Raw genomic sequence first — 16401 nt, 5'->3', positions numbered from 1 at the left:
GGGGAAATGGATGCAGCATGGATACAGAACTACTCTGAAATAAAACATTTTTAGAGACTGCACTGAGACTGAGGCACAGGTTCACCTTCCAGAAGGAAAATCAGCCTAAACATACTGACAGATGCATAATGAAGCGATTTAGATGAAAGCATATTAACACCTATATAAAATTTAGAATTTGTGGCAAAACTTGAGGATGTATGTTTATTGAAGCGTTTTGTCTAATCTAATCCCACTTTCATGTCTAATGAATAGCATAGAAGCAGGAATAGCACCTCGCTTCTGTCAGACTGCCTCAAGGCAGCTGTGGCTACAATCCAGTAGCTTGCCACCATCAGCGTGTGAATGTGTGTGTGAAGGGAAGAATGACTAAATAGAGTATGAAGCGGCGCTTTGGGGTCCTCTGAACTTGATAAAGCACTATACAAGTACAGAACATTTAACATTTACCTATTTTGCAAAGAAGCACATTTGTGTCTCCGATTCTGCAATACAAGTATGAACCCTCTCTCCAAGACTTTCCACAAAAATTGCAGCAAAGCTGGTACTGCAAAGTATTGTAATAGGCTTGCTGAACACTGCAAAATCCAAAACACTATTTTCCAATTTAGTTTTTGAAAAAGACTTTGCTGATTATCCTTTATCCTTCTCTTCAGAAATATAAGAAGAGACAGGTACTTTATAATGGACTGCCACATAAAATCTCAGTATACTGAAGTTTATGCTTCACAAGGTATGGATATTGTATAGCTCTCTCTCTCATGTATTGTTTCAGGCACACTTACAGTGTAAAGTTACACATATTTTTCCCATTAGTTATCACCTTGAATTTTTACTGTAATAAAATGTAACATTAGTTTCAATTTCTTTCCAGTTTTCAAAACCTCTTCTCCTCCTCCTACCAACCCATGTCTCCCCGCACTCCCCCATCCTTTGGTTACCGGTCATCATTATGAAACCCTGGCAGGCTCGCCGTCAGTTGCATTCTGGAGAGAGCCAAGTGCCATGAGGTGCCTTTTTCTATTTGTTTGTTTCACGCAACACTGCATCAGCCACTGACCTGTGCTATCCGTGTCGTGCACAAGGGAGGCGGGTTCATCCAATCAAAAGCCAGCTGAAAATTAACACTGATCTTTCCAATCCTAAAGAAAGAGTGTGGCAAAAAGAAAATTTGATGACAAGGGGGATTCTTTTTAATCTGATGTTGTTTTATGTTTTATAAGCAAAGTGATGTAATCTGGACCATCAAACAATCAACAGCTGGATCTAAATAATTTTTTTTCCCCTCTTTACCATTTTTTTCTGAGAAAATCTTTTGTAAGATTTTATCTTGATATATGACATTCTAAAATAACCAGTTTGTTTTGATTTTTGTTGTTGTTGCCTTACAGTGTGAATTCTGAATCCCTGCAATTCACTGCATGCAATATTCATAGTTGATCCATTGACTGCTTTTTGAGTGGGAACTATTTGAAGAAGGAAAGTTCATGTGCATTTTTGATGGATTGTGCATGTCTGTTCCTACTCTATATGGATAGAAAGCTTGTTTGAAGGTCAGTGATTCTCCTCAGTCATAGTCCTTTTTGGGGAGAAGAATATCTCCAGTCTTCGCTCCTTATTTTTCAAGCACTTCTAGGATGACTAGGTTGGATGACCCTGGAATCTGGTGGAAATGAATCTCTTTCAGCCTCCTCGCTCTCCTTTTTCTCACGCAAGTCTGTCAAGAAGAAAGACGCCGACCTTCTCCCATCAGGCTTTTCATGTAAAATATCCACTTTTCTCAGCTTCCAACCTTTTCATATCTTTGATATGTGGTGTGCTTTTTCTCAATATGTGTGGTGGGTTGCATTTTTCCTTCACAGAAATTACTCAATCCATGTTATTTTTTGTTATTTTCCCTTCAAGTAAAAAAAATTGTAAATACCATGAGATAATCTAAAAACATGCATCTCTTTAGGCACAAATAAATTTGGCTGAGAATAAAAAAAAAAACTGAGGATAAATCGTGTGTGTATGCGTGTGTATGCGTGTGTATGCGTGTGTGTGTGCATGTGCATGCATTGCTTTTTGTTAGTGCATCAGCAGAAAGGGTTGAGTAAGGGTTGAGTGGATCTTGAGAGCTGGCAGGTGCATTATTGCAGCAGGCTCTGCCGGGCTTGACATGTGTGTTCCTAATCTCTGAATGATATGACAAAGCTGTGTGGGAGACTGGGCTGGAACTCTCTCGTGTTGGCTGTGACACACAAACACACACTACAACCCCCTCCGCCCTCTCCTTCTGTCCACACACATGCACACATTATTCCCCTCTTGACCCTTCAAGAATCTGGCCCTTGACTATCTGCTGGCACATTGTCACTGTTGATGTACACTTTTGTTTCCAGTGGGAGATTTTTAAAACCATCAGTTTATGTTGTGAGAGTCTGGCTTACTAGATGGGTTTACCACAACAAAAGAGGCCTCAAAAGATGAATTGCAGGCTATTTCATCTCCTCTTAGGACCACAGAAAACATTGGCATGCCACAAGGACAATCTCTTTGGATTTTGGTGAACTCATACTATGTTTGGATCAACCAAGCCAAACTGTGAACTGTTGACTTGAAAGGCGCTGAAAATAAATGACTTTCAAGTTATTTCTAACCAGCAGTTTGGAAAAAAAATGTCAAATTGCTGTGGTTTTTGTTCTCCTTGTTTTGGATGAGGAATGAAATCTTCTCTCATGGTCTTTTGTATAAAATTAGTATCTGTGAAGTTTTTATTGCTCATTATATTCAGTAAAATAAAATCATAACAAAATGTTTGTTTTTTTGGGGGCGGGGGTTTTAACGTGATAATAGATTAACTTTACTCCAATGACTTCTCTTACCCCCTTGGATGTACAGTCAACAAGACTGTTGCAGTAACATTTTCATTTTTTCACGTTTATATGGACCAAAATCTCTGCCGTATGTTTCTTGGTGTTCTAAAAAATATATGCTACAAAGAATTAATGGAAATTTAAGGTTAAAGACAAATAATAATAATAATAATATAATAATAATAATAATATAATAATAATAATAATAATAATAATTTAAAAAAAGAAAAAAGAAAAACGAGGAATGATAATCAGACATTAGTTTCCTGCATTTTAAATTTAACAACAAAACAACACACAAAGTTTAGATTCATAACCATCATCTTGTAGAACAAAAGACATAACACATTTATTATTCTTGATGTCTACTAGGTCAGACTTTTGAGTTAATTTTTTTAAAAATATCTTAATACATGTCAAATATTTTCATCATTATGTGTTTGTCAAAAAAAAAAAAATTCTGGCAAGTATGTTTCATGTTCGATATTTTTGTGTCATATAACAGAATATTTTTATTTAGAATGTGTTGACGTGTAATAAAGAAGGCACCAGACAGAGAATTGTTATGAAGAGCAGATGACAAATCATGCATATGATTCGACTGAAAGATATGATCAGATTACAAGTGCATGAGTGAGCTTAATATGTTCCTCTTTACCATAGAGCAGGGGTGCTGGCCATAACACAGGCTGAGGGCATCTCCCTGTGGGAAGGGAGCCAGTGCATCTGACCATGTATGAATCCAAGAGGCATCCCTGCATTTCGTCACTTTTTCAGTGGTTGCTGAATTACGCAAAATCCTTAAAGCTTTCTGGAAAAATACCATCATTTCATGTTATGACTTCTTTTTTAGACCATTTTAATACATTTATGTAAATTAGTTTCATAGATAAGCATTACTGGCCACTTAGTGATACTCCACATGCATCATTTGAACTGAGGCGTTCATCGGCGTACTTCTACAGTTGACTCTTCACTCTCCTCCAGCCTCGCCCCAGAGACCAAATGCATCATTTAAAGCTCATACAATTCATTGCTTCCCAAGCCACTGGCTCGTACCAGCCTGATGGAAGCATTTTTCGCCACTTAGAAACACGCACTGTGTGTCCGACCCCTTCCTCCAATAATATGTCCTCTATTACCATCCGCCATTTATGCCTTTTTTTTCTCCACTTCAGTAAGCACTGAGCACCGGCTTCATTAAAACTAATTGAATTGGAAACATGTCTGCCTGAGGAAACATTAACGCCTTTTAAAAAGGAAATTTCAGGTTTCAGTATGTCAATAAGGTCAAAAGACCTGGCCTAAGTGTTCAATACCTCTGCATGCTTTATCCATAAACTTAAACTGGAGGCATAAACTATGAATTTATTTAATCCACATTGCATTTTTGACATCTTCTATCTGTGAACCACTTGTTTCTGCTTGGGTTTTTTTTTCTAACCAAAGCAAAAATACAATGCTTTGCAAAAGTTTTTATACACCTTCACATTTTTCAGATTTTGTCATTTTGCAACTGAAAGTATTTTATTGTAATTTTGTGTCATAGATCAACAGAAATAATCAGATAATTCAAAGCAAATTAGACTGATTTACCGTTTTATGTCTGAAAAGTGTGCAATTTTTACTCAGACCCTTGAGTCAATTCTTTTCTGTAGCTGTAGCTGCAGGTTTTGGGAGATTGGGGATTTGTCTCCACCAAGTTTGTTACTCTATCGGCTGAAACCTTTGACAATTTTGGAGGGGGTAGAATAGTGCAACTCACTTTTAGTGGAAAGTCAACAGCAATTTCAAGTCTTGACACATATTCCAGTGGAATTTAAGTCTCTACTTAGACTGGGCCATCCTGACACAATTTAAAATTGTTGCCCTTCTGGAAGTTCAACCTCCACTCCAGTGTAAAATCTGTTGTAGCTTCTGATGTGTTTTCTTTTTTTTTTCAAAGATCAATTCTGACCAACTTCTCTATGCCTGCAGAGAAAAAACATTCCCTTTGCCACCTACAGCTGGGATGGCCACACACACAAAAAAGGGTTTTTTGCATGTGTGGTAAAAAGTTATATGTGACCCCTTCATGGCTTGTGGCAAATTTTAAGTTGGACCTCTTCCCATGATCCCATAAAGTTTACTCACTAATTAGGTGATTTCTGAAGGAAACTGACTGAACTGAATTTGTATAAGGAGCACCAGAGTAGATGTTGCTTAACACAAATACACTTTTCAAATTTGTATTTGGAGAAAAAAATCATGTGGGATGAATATTTCGGCGAGGTACTATACATGTCCAAACAGAAACTTCAGTCTTTTGTTTTCTTTCAGCTTCATTGTATCATTAATTTCTTTAGGTTAGGATAATTGAGTCTTGGTAGAAGTATCGCCTTAATGGATTTCACTGACCACACTTGAAACAATAACCTGATGGTATCTATCAGAAATCAATGCGCAGCAACAGAGCAAGCACAGCTGTTTAATGTGAGGTAAATATTTATGAGTTATATGACTGGACATCAAGTTCAGTCAATCTTCTCAGAACGGCTCCATGCGAATGATTAACCTCATTTTACTGCTGCTGTCTGGGCTGGTAATGGCCATTAGAGCTCAGAAGGACTGAGGCCTTTGATTTTTGGCTTCTCATCATTCACAGCTTGTCGCATCCCTTCATCCTTCATACATGGCTGCTGAATTGATTGTCTGTTTAGTGCTATGAATGATAAAGCTGCTCTGGGGCCACAGGCTGAGAGAGACAGACATGGCTCACCTCCCATCTATATGCAAGGTGGATTTTTTATTTTTTTTCTCCCTCTGCCTTGCCGCTTGGAAATAAGCTTTTTGCATTATTTATCGAACAATCATCTGGATTCAAAATGTGGTGAACCAGTCACAGTAATATAACTATAGGCAGTTGTATCTGAAGGGCCATCACCGAGCTCATCATTCATTCATTTTGTTTAGTTGGCAGGACTTATGTGATTGTGTAATAAACATGTTTTACGGCAGACTTGGACAGCAGTGCATTTCACTAAACCGAGGGGAAGTTAACACAGAGAAAAGTGAAGGTGAGTGAAATCAAAGTGAAAAATCCCAAATGGATCACTTAAAATAGGTTTAGATTACCAAGAGTTGAAGTACAGCAAGATATCTGATTTAAATAATTTTCATTAAAGAGAAAGCAGGTGATAAAGTGCAGGTATGTTTTTGCTGCACTTGAAGTCAATTAATTTGAATAGAAATTCTTTCCAATCTCACCCACAGGAAAAAAAATATGTGTCATTCAATTCGCTAATTTTTCTGCTCTGGTGGGCAAGTAACATACTAAAAATGATCATTTGTTCGGTGTCCGATAAATGCACCAATACAGAAAACAGGTCCTGTTATGGGTACCCACACTCACACACTGTTGTATATGTACAAATAGAACCACTTACAGATACTTTTGTATAACAACTTCTATCAGAAACTGAAATGTTCAACATCTGCAGGCTAAGCCTCCAAAACTCTGCACTGTTGTTTACCTGGACCCAAACTTAGGTGAGAGGTTGGCACTCTCATGGCTTTAGTTTTTTATTACAAATTAAGAAAAGATTTACAGGTAGGGGAGGAAAAAACTGAGTCATCACACTGCCAGGAAATATGAGACAAGTATCAGAAAGCAGGCACAGCGAAAGGAGGCTGTGGAGATAGGTGACTGAAAACTGGAGGATGTAAACTTAGAGAGCTGATTATTGGGATGCAAAAGAGATTGAAGCTTTGAATGAAAGTTTTAAACTACAGAAAAATGAGGAATCTGGAATGGAATATCCTCAAAATGATCACAAATGGAACAGGAAAACTAATAGTTTGTGTGTGTATACACACACACACACCTATATATATATATATATATATATATATATATATATATATATATATATATATATATATATATATATATATATTAGTGTGTGGGTGTATTAGTGTCAAGCATCAGTTTTTGTTAATTTTGATCACTGTGGCTTGTCCAGCACAAGAGAAATCCAGTTTCTAAAAAACTTAAGTTCTAGATAAGATCAATAGTAAAGGGGATCTTTGCAATTACTAACAACCTCCACAAGAACAATTAGCCAAAATAGATCATAGCTGAAGTTGCTGCTTGTTCACAGAATTCTGGATCCAAGTATATTAAGAGAAAGTTGAGTGGAAGAAAAACAGTATGGTTGAAAATGGTACAGAAGCAAGAGGGTTAACTGCAGATTGTGAAGCAAATAATCAACAGTTTAGTAGAATTTCACGAGGCTTGCATTGTGACTGTCAGTGATTCAACAGTCACCACACATAGATGTATGAAGGATCTAATCTACACTTCTAGGCTTTTGAGACAAAATACTGAACTGTTGATTTGTGGTCCAAAGTTCCCTTTAGGTTTGAAAATAAAACCTTTCATTTAGTTAGAAAATCAAGTTCCTTAAGGTCAGCTGTAAGAATGGAGCTGAATTCATATAACTCCACAATTCACAATTAAGTTTCGAATGTCAGAGAAAATTTAGACAGCCATGTCATCTGCCGGCTGGTGGTAACTTGGTGTTTCACAAAGTCTAAAGCAACAGTCTGCAGCATTTCATGCAGCCCTCTGCTAGCAAAGTTTATGAAGACATCGCTTTGCTTTGCTTGGCAGACTTGGCAGTGACCCACTCTGCCAAAAGTACAAATAACAGCTTCTGTGACTGCGGTACCACTCTGCTTTGTTAGCCATCAAACTGGCCTGACCTAAGTCCCACTGAGAAACCATGGAGTTTGTCAAGGAAAAATAAAAGAGACACCAGCGCCAACATTGGAGATGAGGTGAATCCTGCTATGAAAACTATGTGGACTCCTTTTACACCTCAGCACAACCAAAGGTCGAATTATTGATATGAAATCCCTTTTACATGAAAATAATTTGTAGAGGTGCACTCGCAGTCTTTTTGCTTCTTAAACAAACACTCCAAATCTTCTCAACCTCAAGGTATTGTGAGAAATGATAGAACTTCATTTCAAATGTCTTTCAGGGGTTACATCAAAAATAGAAACTCAAGAAATATTTTAGATTACTATAACTTTTAAATTTTAAATACTTTTAAGAGTGTAATACAGACAAAGAATTCACTGCAGTAAAAATGATTATCTAAACCCAAGCACATTCCACGCAGCCACAAGTTCAACTAATACGCCAGACTAGTAAACAAAAAAAAGTTCAGCTGATGTGCATCATGCAACATAAGCCAATCGTTTTCTGCAGGCAGCATTTACGATCATGGTACAACTATCTCCGTGGAGAGAAGCAGCTGTACAATGCATCCTCTTCTCCCTGAACACAGCCTCTTTCACCTGCTGGCTCAGGCTGCACTGATCAAGGGTTGTAAATGTTTCTTCTGCTCCTGTGTGTTTACGCTGACACAGTCCCGCAAATGCTTCAATTGATGTCGAGGAAGAATTAAAAAAAAAAAAACACCAGGGTCTATAAAAAATTTTGAGACAAACTCCTCTGGCATGTGTAATTATGCACAGACACTGACAGAAATATTAGCTCCATGAGTCATGTTTTATCGTATCGAGAAAGACATGTTTAAACCCCCAACTGTACTTAGAGTCAACAAAGGGAAACTTGTGACATTGTCTCCGCGCCCCCTTTTCCAGCAGATCTGCTAAATGTCAGCAAACTGGTTCTGAACGGAATCCCAATTTGCCTTGGAATTAGCGCTTTTACACTGACGATCTAATCATTTAGACAATTTATTGCCTGCTGCTATTATCTCTCAAAATAAGCTGTTCCCTTCACCGTGATCATGTGATAAATGTGGAGAAGTCGTGCCTCTGAGCTCTGCGCGGCGTCACCTCTCTGCGCTGACAGTGTGAGGAAGACACTTTGTGACAGCTTTCCTGCTTCACTCTGATCTGTCCGGCTCTGTTGTTGTTTTTTCTCTCTCCTTCTTTTTCTCTTCTTTTATTTAATTTTTTTATTTTTATTTTTTTTTTTTTGCGCGGATCTAAATGACTTTTATTTCTCCCTTTGCGCATTTAAGAGCTGTAAATTGCTTATTATTCGCTCGTTTGTTTTGGAAGAAAAATTAAAGTAAGACTACAAACAGACGTGCAGGACCGATATGTTCTATGACATGATTAATAAACGCAGGTTACCTTTTATAAGTTAAAGTTTGATAAGGGTTTAGATTTGCAGGAAGTCGAGTTTTTGGTTATTTCAACATATTGTTGAAGCACTTCAGTACTACAGGGAACGTCGTTTCACGTTTGCGCAATAAGGGCTCCGATTAAAGGGAACGCAAATTAATTTCAGCTGAAAGTCCCACTTCTGATCGACTTTATTAAAGCTCAGTCCTTTTTTTTAGTAAGCCTCATTAAGTGTCGACAGTTGAAACGGCGAAGCTTCATTTTAGTATTTGTTCCCCATCCAAACTTTCATCCATGTTCCCATCAACTATAGCGATGCTTTCCACCATGCGCTAATACACAGCATGGTGCTGCCACCACCATAGCGTTTCAGTCCCAAGAAGTTCAATGTCGGTCTGAAAACTTCTTCTTTTACGCGATCATGGAAGAGTCACATTCTTCACTCAGCTTTCGTACTACCTAATGTCGGTCACTATTATTATTATTATTATTATTATTATTATTATTATTATTATTATTATTTATTATTATTGATTTCACAAGGATGTATAAATATGTCTTTTACTAACTTTCTCTAAACAATTTTTTTTGGATTTAATGTGTGACCTCAGCAGCCCTAAACCATGTAATAAGCATCCATCACGTAGCTCCGTCCATCTTCCCATCTCCTCTGATCAGCTTTGCTGTCAGGCACACACCACAGCATGATACTGCCGCCACCGCAGCAATTAGGCAAAAGAACTTCAGTCATGTAGTCTACAGATCAGAGTTCCTTCTTCCATTGGTTTGCTCTTTCCCCCACAAGGCTTGTGGCAAACTTCATCCAAGACTTCCGTTTTTATTTATTTATGTATTTAGTATTATGATGATGATTATCATTTTGGTCTTGCAGCTTCTTAGCAAAGCATGGATATTTTCGTGGAAATAATTTTTTGTTTGTTTGTTTATTGAAATTGTAGATTTCACAACCAGTCGGAGCGCTTACAAGAGCTTTCACAAAGCATCAAGGTATTATATATATATATATATATATATATATATATATATATATATATATATATATATATATATATATATATATATATATATATATATATATATATATATATATATATATATATATCTACAACTACAACGGCGAATCGTTGTTATTTTAGAAAATAGGACTAAAGAAAAATAATAATAAAATAACGGGGGACCAAAAAAGTATTTTCATTAAAAGAATTGAAAACCGAAACGTTTAACATCTTCAGTCCTAAATCCATAAAACTTATGAAACGGATATTTTTTTTCTTTATATTTCATTTATTTCTTTATTTTTGCATTAAATATGTTTGGTGCTATTCTAAGATGAATCTTTTAAATGTGTTTCATATAGCGAGAGGCTATAGGCGGTAAAAAAAAAATTAAAAAAAACTTTTTTGCAATCTAAAATATTAGAAATATTGGCGGGATGGCAGCAAACTGATTGAAACCGATTCCTAAATATATTCGTATTAAACTGTAATAATGTGGAGTCGCTCCGTGGAGGCGTAAATTAAACTATGCAGCGCGATGAGAAATCATGGAAAATCAAACAAAACTAAAATTAAAATACATAACAAATGGATCTACCTGCCTAATATCTGAAAAATGTCCATAGTCTTAAGATTAATGGCTTGGTTTATTTTAAAATACGTAAGTATAAAAGTATTAAAATAAAAAAAATCAAATAAAAATACAAAAACGATATTATCATAATTAAACTCTGGCTTTAATTACAAACGGTTAGCGCAATTGATAACTCGTGACCACAAACAATAATGAGAATGTAGTCGGGTTAACATAAAAAAATAAAAGCTGTGCCAAAGTTTGCCATGCCTGATTGGAAGATTTATATTAATATCAGATGAAATGTTTAGCAAAGAATTGTTTTCAACGTTTTATTTGTAAACATTAAATATTTCTTTCTCTCTAAAGTTTTTGAACTCGGCACCAAAAAGCGTTTACAGAAGTTGTAATTATTACATCATGATGCCAAAAAAGATGGAGGCCTACATCACACACTTCCTCCCTTTCCGCTTCCAAACGAATTAAATCATAACTACCTAGACGTTCAGAAAGACATAAAAACATAGACAACGTGCTCAGCGTGAACCTGGATGAAGGGATTTTTTTTTTAAATCGTTTAAATTGCACCATGCTTTAGTGTAGCTCCTGGCAATAGAAATAATAAATATATAGAAACGTTTATATTCAACAGCAACAATACTTACAGCACATACAAACAAGGAATGTCTGACAGTTTTTTTTTGTTGTTGTTTTTTTTTCTTACAAACACCATGGGGATCCCCTCAGGTTTATCTATACAGATGATGAAATATTTGTGTCCCTTTAAGGAGTGCCATGACTACGAATCTGTATCAAATCTAGCAGACTACATAGTGTCCGGTATATTTTCTATATATAGACATCACCTCAGCATGTGCCTATAAAAGAACAAGGAAATGAAAAGAAAAGCAGAAAGTTGGAACATGCGTTATCTTATCTGGATACTTTTTGGGAATCCGGTCAGAAACACATATATAGGCACGAGTCCAAAACAAAAGGAGGAAAAAAAAGAGAGAAAAGTCTGTTTTTCATTATAACAAACTCTGTACACATGTTATAAACCGATGCGTTTTGAGGCATCGTGTATTCTATCATAATATACAGTGTTATGCGTGTGACTGTGGATTCATATATGCTGTATATAGAATTGGGATATATTACATTGTCTTGTGAGAGGAAGGAAGGAACGAAGGAAGGAAGAGAAATAGAAAGAAAGAAAGAAAGAAAGAAAGAAAGAAAGAAAGAAAGAAAGAAAGAAAGAAAGAAAGAAAGAAAGAAAGAGAGAAATAGCTATTAAGCAATTAAAATCTCAGCTTATTCTTTCTATTTATCGTGAAGTCCCATTAACTGTTGTTCAATTAGCTTATGAATTTTACAAAAGAAAATGAGGAGAAACATCATGTGTTAAGTTCGTCTCGGACAGTCTTTTTGCGGAAGTTCTTTGAGGGTTTTGCCTCAGAAAGGTAGGGTGTCGAGGAAAAGTTTGTCAATTATTGCTGGCGGGGGGACTAGGTCCTCTAGCTTTAAGTAAAAGATACGCTGCAGACCTTGGGTGCACAGTGTGCGCAGTTCGGGGAGCTTCCCCAAGAGTTTTGACAGGTAGTTGGGCCGATTCAAACCGCCGCCATTGAATGTCACTTGATCCTTCAGGCAGTTGACGATCTTATTTTGGAGATCCTCGACTCTTTTGGGTTCCTTGAGACCGTGTCGCTCTACAAACAAATAACAAAAAAAGAAAATGAATAATTAAAACTAATAATTATCGGTGCATTTCTTATAAAACGTTTTTTTGTTGTTGTTTGTTTGTTTTTCTCCAACGTGTATATACGCTTTTACACACCTGTCACCATGGCCAAAGCCGCGATGCAGGAGAAAGCCGAAATATCTATGTTCATGCTCTGCAAGTTGGAAGAAAACTCCACAATGGCGTCCACCCACTCTCCAAACCCACGGACGCACTGCAGTCTGTGCAACACCACGCCGTTACAAAATATAAGTTTCCCTTCCACCGGATTGGACCTGCAATTAAAAACAAAAACGCCATTAATTACGCACGGCAATAAATGAGAAGGATTTAAGAGCCTTTCTAATTATTGGCCGGCTAATAAAGCCAAGAGCAATGATGCCTGAAAAATGATTATCTCAAAAGCCCCGCTTTGTTTTATTTTGCAATTACTCACCTGTATGCCAGCCGCAGGACGAAGAGTTCCAGGAAGGCGGATTCAAAGAGAAGGTCCTGATCCTGCTTCGGGAGATCGGAGAAGCCCGGGATCTTCTCCGCCCAGCCGCGAATGATCTCCATGGAGCCCGTCAGGAGGTCATAGAACTGCTGGATGTGCTGAGTGTTGTCGCCGGTCATCTGGTAGTCAGGGTTCGCCTGGAACTGGAATTTAATTTAAACAGCGCCTTAATGAGGTCCCTTTAAAATATATAATCCGTGAAATTGCAAATGCCCGTTTCCAAGTGGAGAGAAAGAGAGAGAGAGGGGCTGCTCACTATTAAATTCATGTCTTTCTATTAAGTTCTGCATTCCGATGTGATGTACTTTAAAATAAAAGTCTGACAAAGTTTGGAGTGCAAGCGATGGATTACAGAAAACTTTAAGGGCGATAAATTCAGCAGGGATAAATTAAGAAAAAGAAACGTCAGTCTTTGTTAATTTATGTTTTAACTCTGGTTAGAGTGTATTTTACTCACTCTTGAGTAATCCAGAGCAGACATGGAGGGATTGGAGTCCACATGGGCCCGAACCAGCGCGCTTATGAGGCTCACCGGTGGCGAAGGCGGGGAGGGCTCCTGGGGGCTTTTGGGTTTGGATGGCAGGCGTCCTCTCCTTCCTTTCAGGTTATCCGTTCGGACAACTGCGTCCAGAGAAATTTCACATATGCATTACAAATTATACTCCTGTCGCCGCGCGTAAAAACATACATCTGAACAGAACACAACCCAAACTTGCTTTACGCACATCTTCTAAAATATACAAATGAGACAGACGTAATTAAGCTCAAATGTTTTTATTTGTTTTGTTTTTTCAAGTTTCAAACGTAAAACATACCTTCTCTCACCATTCCGACGACGAGGCACTTCTGGAAGCGGCAGAACTGGCAGCGGTTTCTTCGGCGTTTGTCAACAGGACAGTTTTTATTCGCTAAACACACATATTTTGCATTCTTCTGAACGGTGCGCTGCAACGAAACCAGATGCACACATGCTGTCACCTCGCAGGCCTTTTATAAACGACATACATTAAGTGCACAAAAAGCACCGGTGCTGCACAATATTAAAAAAATAAATAAAGATGAAAACGATATAATATCAGCTCTATCTGTATGTCCTGTTTGAACTAACAACAGGGAATAAAGCAGTAAACACACACGCGTGATTCCTCATATTTCACAATTTCCTTTGAGGTTTGGCTGTGTGTTTGTAATCTGATCTTAAATGTGAAATCTGATTCGATTAAGGAGCTGTTGCGCATTTTAAAGGCATAATTCGTCCAACTTACTTTAAAGAATCCCTTGCAGCCCTCGCATGTCCTCACTCCATAGTGCTGACAGGCTGCGTTGTCCCCGCACACCGCGCATAGACCCTCGTTTGACGGCGATCCCCGGGAAGGGGGAGACGGCACCTGGCTGTCCACCAGCTGGTGCCCGTGTCCGAGCTGCAGGGTGTGAGGGAAGGCCAGGCCGGCCTGCTTCCTGATGGCACTAGGCACCGCGAAGCTCTGTGCGTCCAGGCCGCGGTGCGCTACACCCGGGCCGTCGTGGTTCATGGAGACGTGCAACGGCCCGTCGAACCTCATCTGGCAACTCGACACGGGGGTACCGGGCGGGGACTGCTTAAACGAAAAGAGCGAGAGCCTCGACATGGGATTCTTGCGCTGGTCTATCATGTGAGACGTGGCGGCAACGTAGTTCTGGTGGAAACTGTGCAGAGAGCCCGGGTCCTCCCACATGTGGTTGGACTGGATCTGGAAGTTCGGCGTGCTTGGAGAGTGAGGTGAGGACGGCTTGAAGTACATAGGCCCAGAGTGAGCGATCATCTCCTCCGACTGGGGAGGCAGGTGGCTCTGCTGGTGGTAGCTGTGCATCTGGACGTCCTCCACCTTGATGGAGGACTGCTCTCCAGAGTGCGGCATCTGATATAGACAAGGCGGCTTGACGTCGTAGCTGGTGTTATAGTTGTCCATGAAGGTGCTGAAGCTCGGCAAAGAAGTGGTGGCTGTGATCTCAGTGTTGGTCAAGTCCATGCTAAACTTAACAAACTCGGGCGTTAGGAAGTCGCAGCTGTACTCTCCTGCGGTGTGGTAGCTGTAGCTCTGGGAAGCGGGGCTGGCTCCTTGAGGTGATGATCCATACTGAGCCTGGACGCAGGGCATGGCTGCAGGAATCAGAAACACCAATATTAGGAGGAATCTGTGTAAATAACAGCGACTAATTCTCATGAAGCCCCGATATAAGCGCAAGAATAAGCATGACCTGATACATGTTAATTTGTTCTACAGAAAGATCGTTTGTTTTTTCCTCCTACCTCAAGCTTTTGACAGTTTTCCGGTGACACTTGAAACAGGCAATGTTAGAAGTTGGGTGGATGTCAGGGTTGAAGAGAGAGCCTCTTTTCTGGACCTTCCGCTAAAGAAGCAAATACTTTTTGGATTTAATATTGAATGAAATTAAATAATTCCCAGAAACAAATAGGATATCGCAAACTTACACGTAAACGTTACATCTCTTTTTCATCTTACATCAGTTCAAATAATTGTTTCAGTTGTGATGCTTTAGAGTGTTTGGATTTAACTTTACGCACGAGTTACAACTTGTTTGCAAAGCCAAAATCGGCATGTTCACATAGCACCACAGCAACGCTCATTTATAATGAATTAGATTCAGATGTTATGTAGTTTCAGATAAAAATAAGAAAACAAAAAACATGTAAACTTAAACACTCAAGACATGACCCAGCGCGATGATTCTCTGTTTCGGAGAAAAGAAAAGCCGCAGATCTTACCTCTTTCACATCCGCATCGCTCTCAGTCCATGCGATAAGCATATAGTAGGTAACCATCAATTTAGTTTAAAACCTCCAAATCATGAGCGTTCTTTGACAACAACGCCAAGCGGGCAAACTGTGTGTGACTCCGCGCACTGACAGCGACACCAGCTCCAACTATCCAGTCTGCCTCAATGTGGCTTTGTTTATGTGAGAGCTGGATGCCGTGGCCCACGTGTTTCGAAGCGCGACGTCATCGGCGTCGACAGCGACGCCCACCAATCCGCTTGGGAACTTTCCAAACTCCTAATTTTCCCCGTGAGTGTGTTTGTCTTGTGGTGTGCGCGTCCTGTGCGCTTCTTCCCATATGGACCTAAGCAGAGGCTGTAGTGGAGGGTAAAACCAGCCAAAGTCAGCACAGTGTTTGTTCTGGACTCAGCGTCATGCCTGTTACAGATGACATCTCTAAACTCTGGGGTGTGGATTTAATGTCTGTCCTTACGTGCAAGGTTGGATAACTGATGAGATCAAGTTTTATTGTTTGGTGGTTGATCATTTGATCACCAGAGTTCCTGCACAAACTAGAGAAAACGTGGAAATTTGGAAACTTGATTTAAGTTTTTTCCAAGTCTGGATGAGTATGGGATATCTGGATTTTTTATTCTCTTTCTTATTGTTTGAAAGTCCATCCATCCATTCATCCATCCATCCATTTTACACAGAGTCAAAGAAAAATCTGAAAAGTGTAGGACACATTTGTATTTAGTCTGTCCAAGAGTTACCTCACACTGCAATGGCAGCTTCAAGTTTTCATCTAGCG

General features: G+C 38.8%; 1 protein-coding gene across 2 annotated transcripts; it reads right to left on the bottom strand.

Moving 5' to 3' along the window:
* Positions 1-11214: 11214 nt before the first annotated feature.
* nr4a2a (nuclear receptor subfamily 4, group A, member 2a) lies at positions 11215-15747 on the bottom strand. Of its 2 annotated transcripts, none has more exons than XM_055032442.1 (8): positions 15600-15747; positions 15123-15223; positions 14098-14972; positions 13648-13777; positions 13290-13453; positions 12773-12975; positions 12433-12611; positions 11215-12304 (listed from the first exon to the last, which is right to left on the bottom strand). In XM_055032442.1, exons 3-8 carry the CDS (start codon positions 14968-14970, stop codon positions 12048-12050), a joined length of 1806 nt encoding a protein of 601 aa, XP_054888417.1. In that variant the 5' UTR covers positions 14971-14972; positions 15123-15223; positions 15600-15747; the 3' UTR covers positions 11215-12047. The 2 variants fall into 2 exon arrangements, with proteins under 2 accessions (XP_054888417.1, XP_054888418.1); XM_055032443.1 differs by having other exon boundaries at positions 13365-13453.
* Between the last annotated feature and the right edge of the window lie 654 nt (positions 15748-16401).

The sequence above is a fragment of the Poeciliopsis prolifica genome, unplaced genomic scaffold, assembly GCF_027474105.1.
Source record: "Poeciliopsis prolifica strain line A6 unplaced genomic scaffold, Auburn_PproV2 SCAFFOLD007, whole genome shotgun sequence".
Lineage (NCBI taxonomy): Eukaryota > Metazoa > Chordata > Actinopteri > Cyprinodontiformes > Poeciliidae > Poeciliopsis > Poeciliopsis prolifica.
Note: the sequence above shows the minus strand (reverse complement) of the source record. Positions and strands in the feature narration are given on the sequence as shown.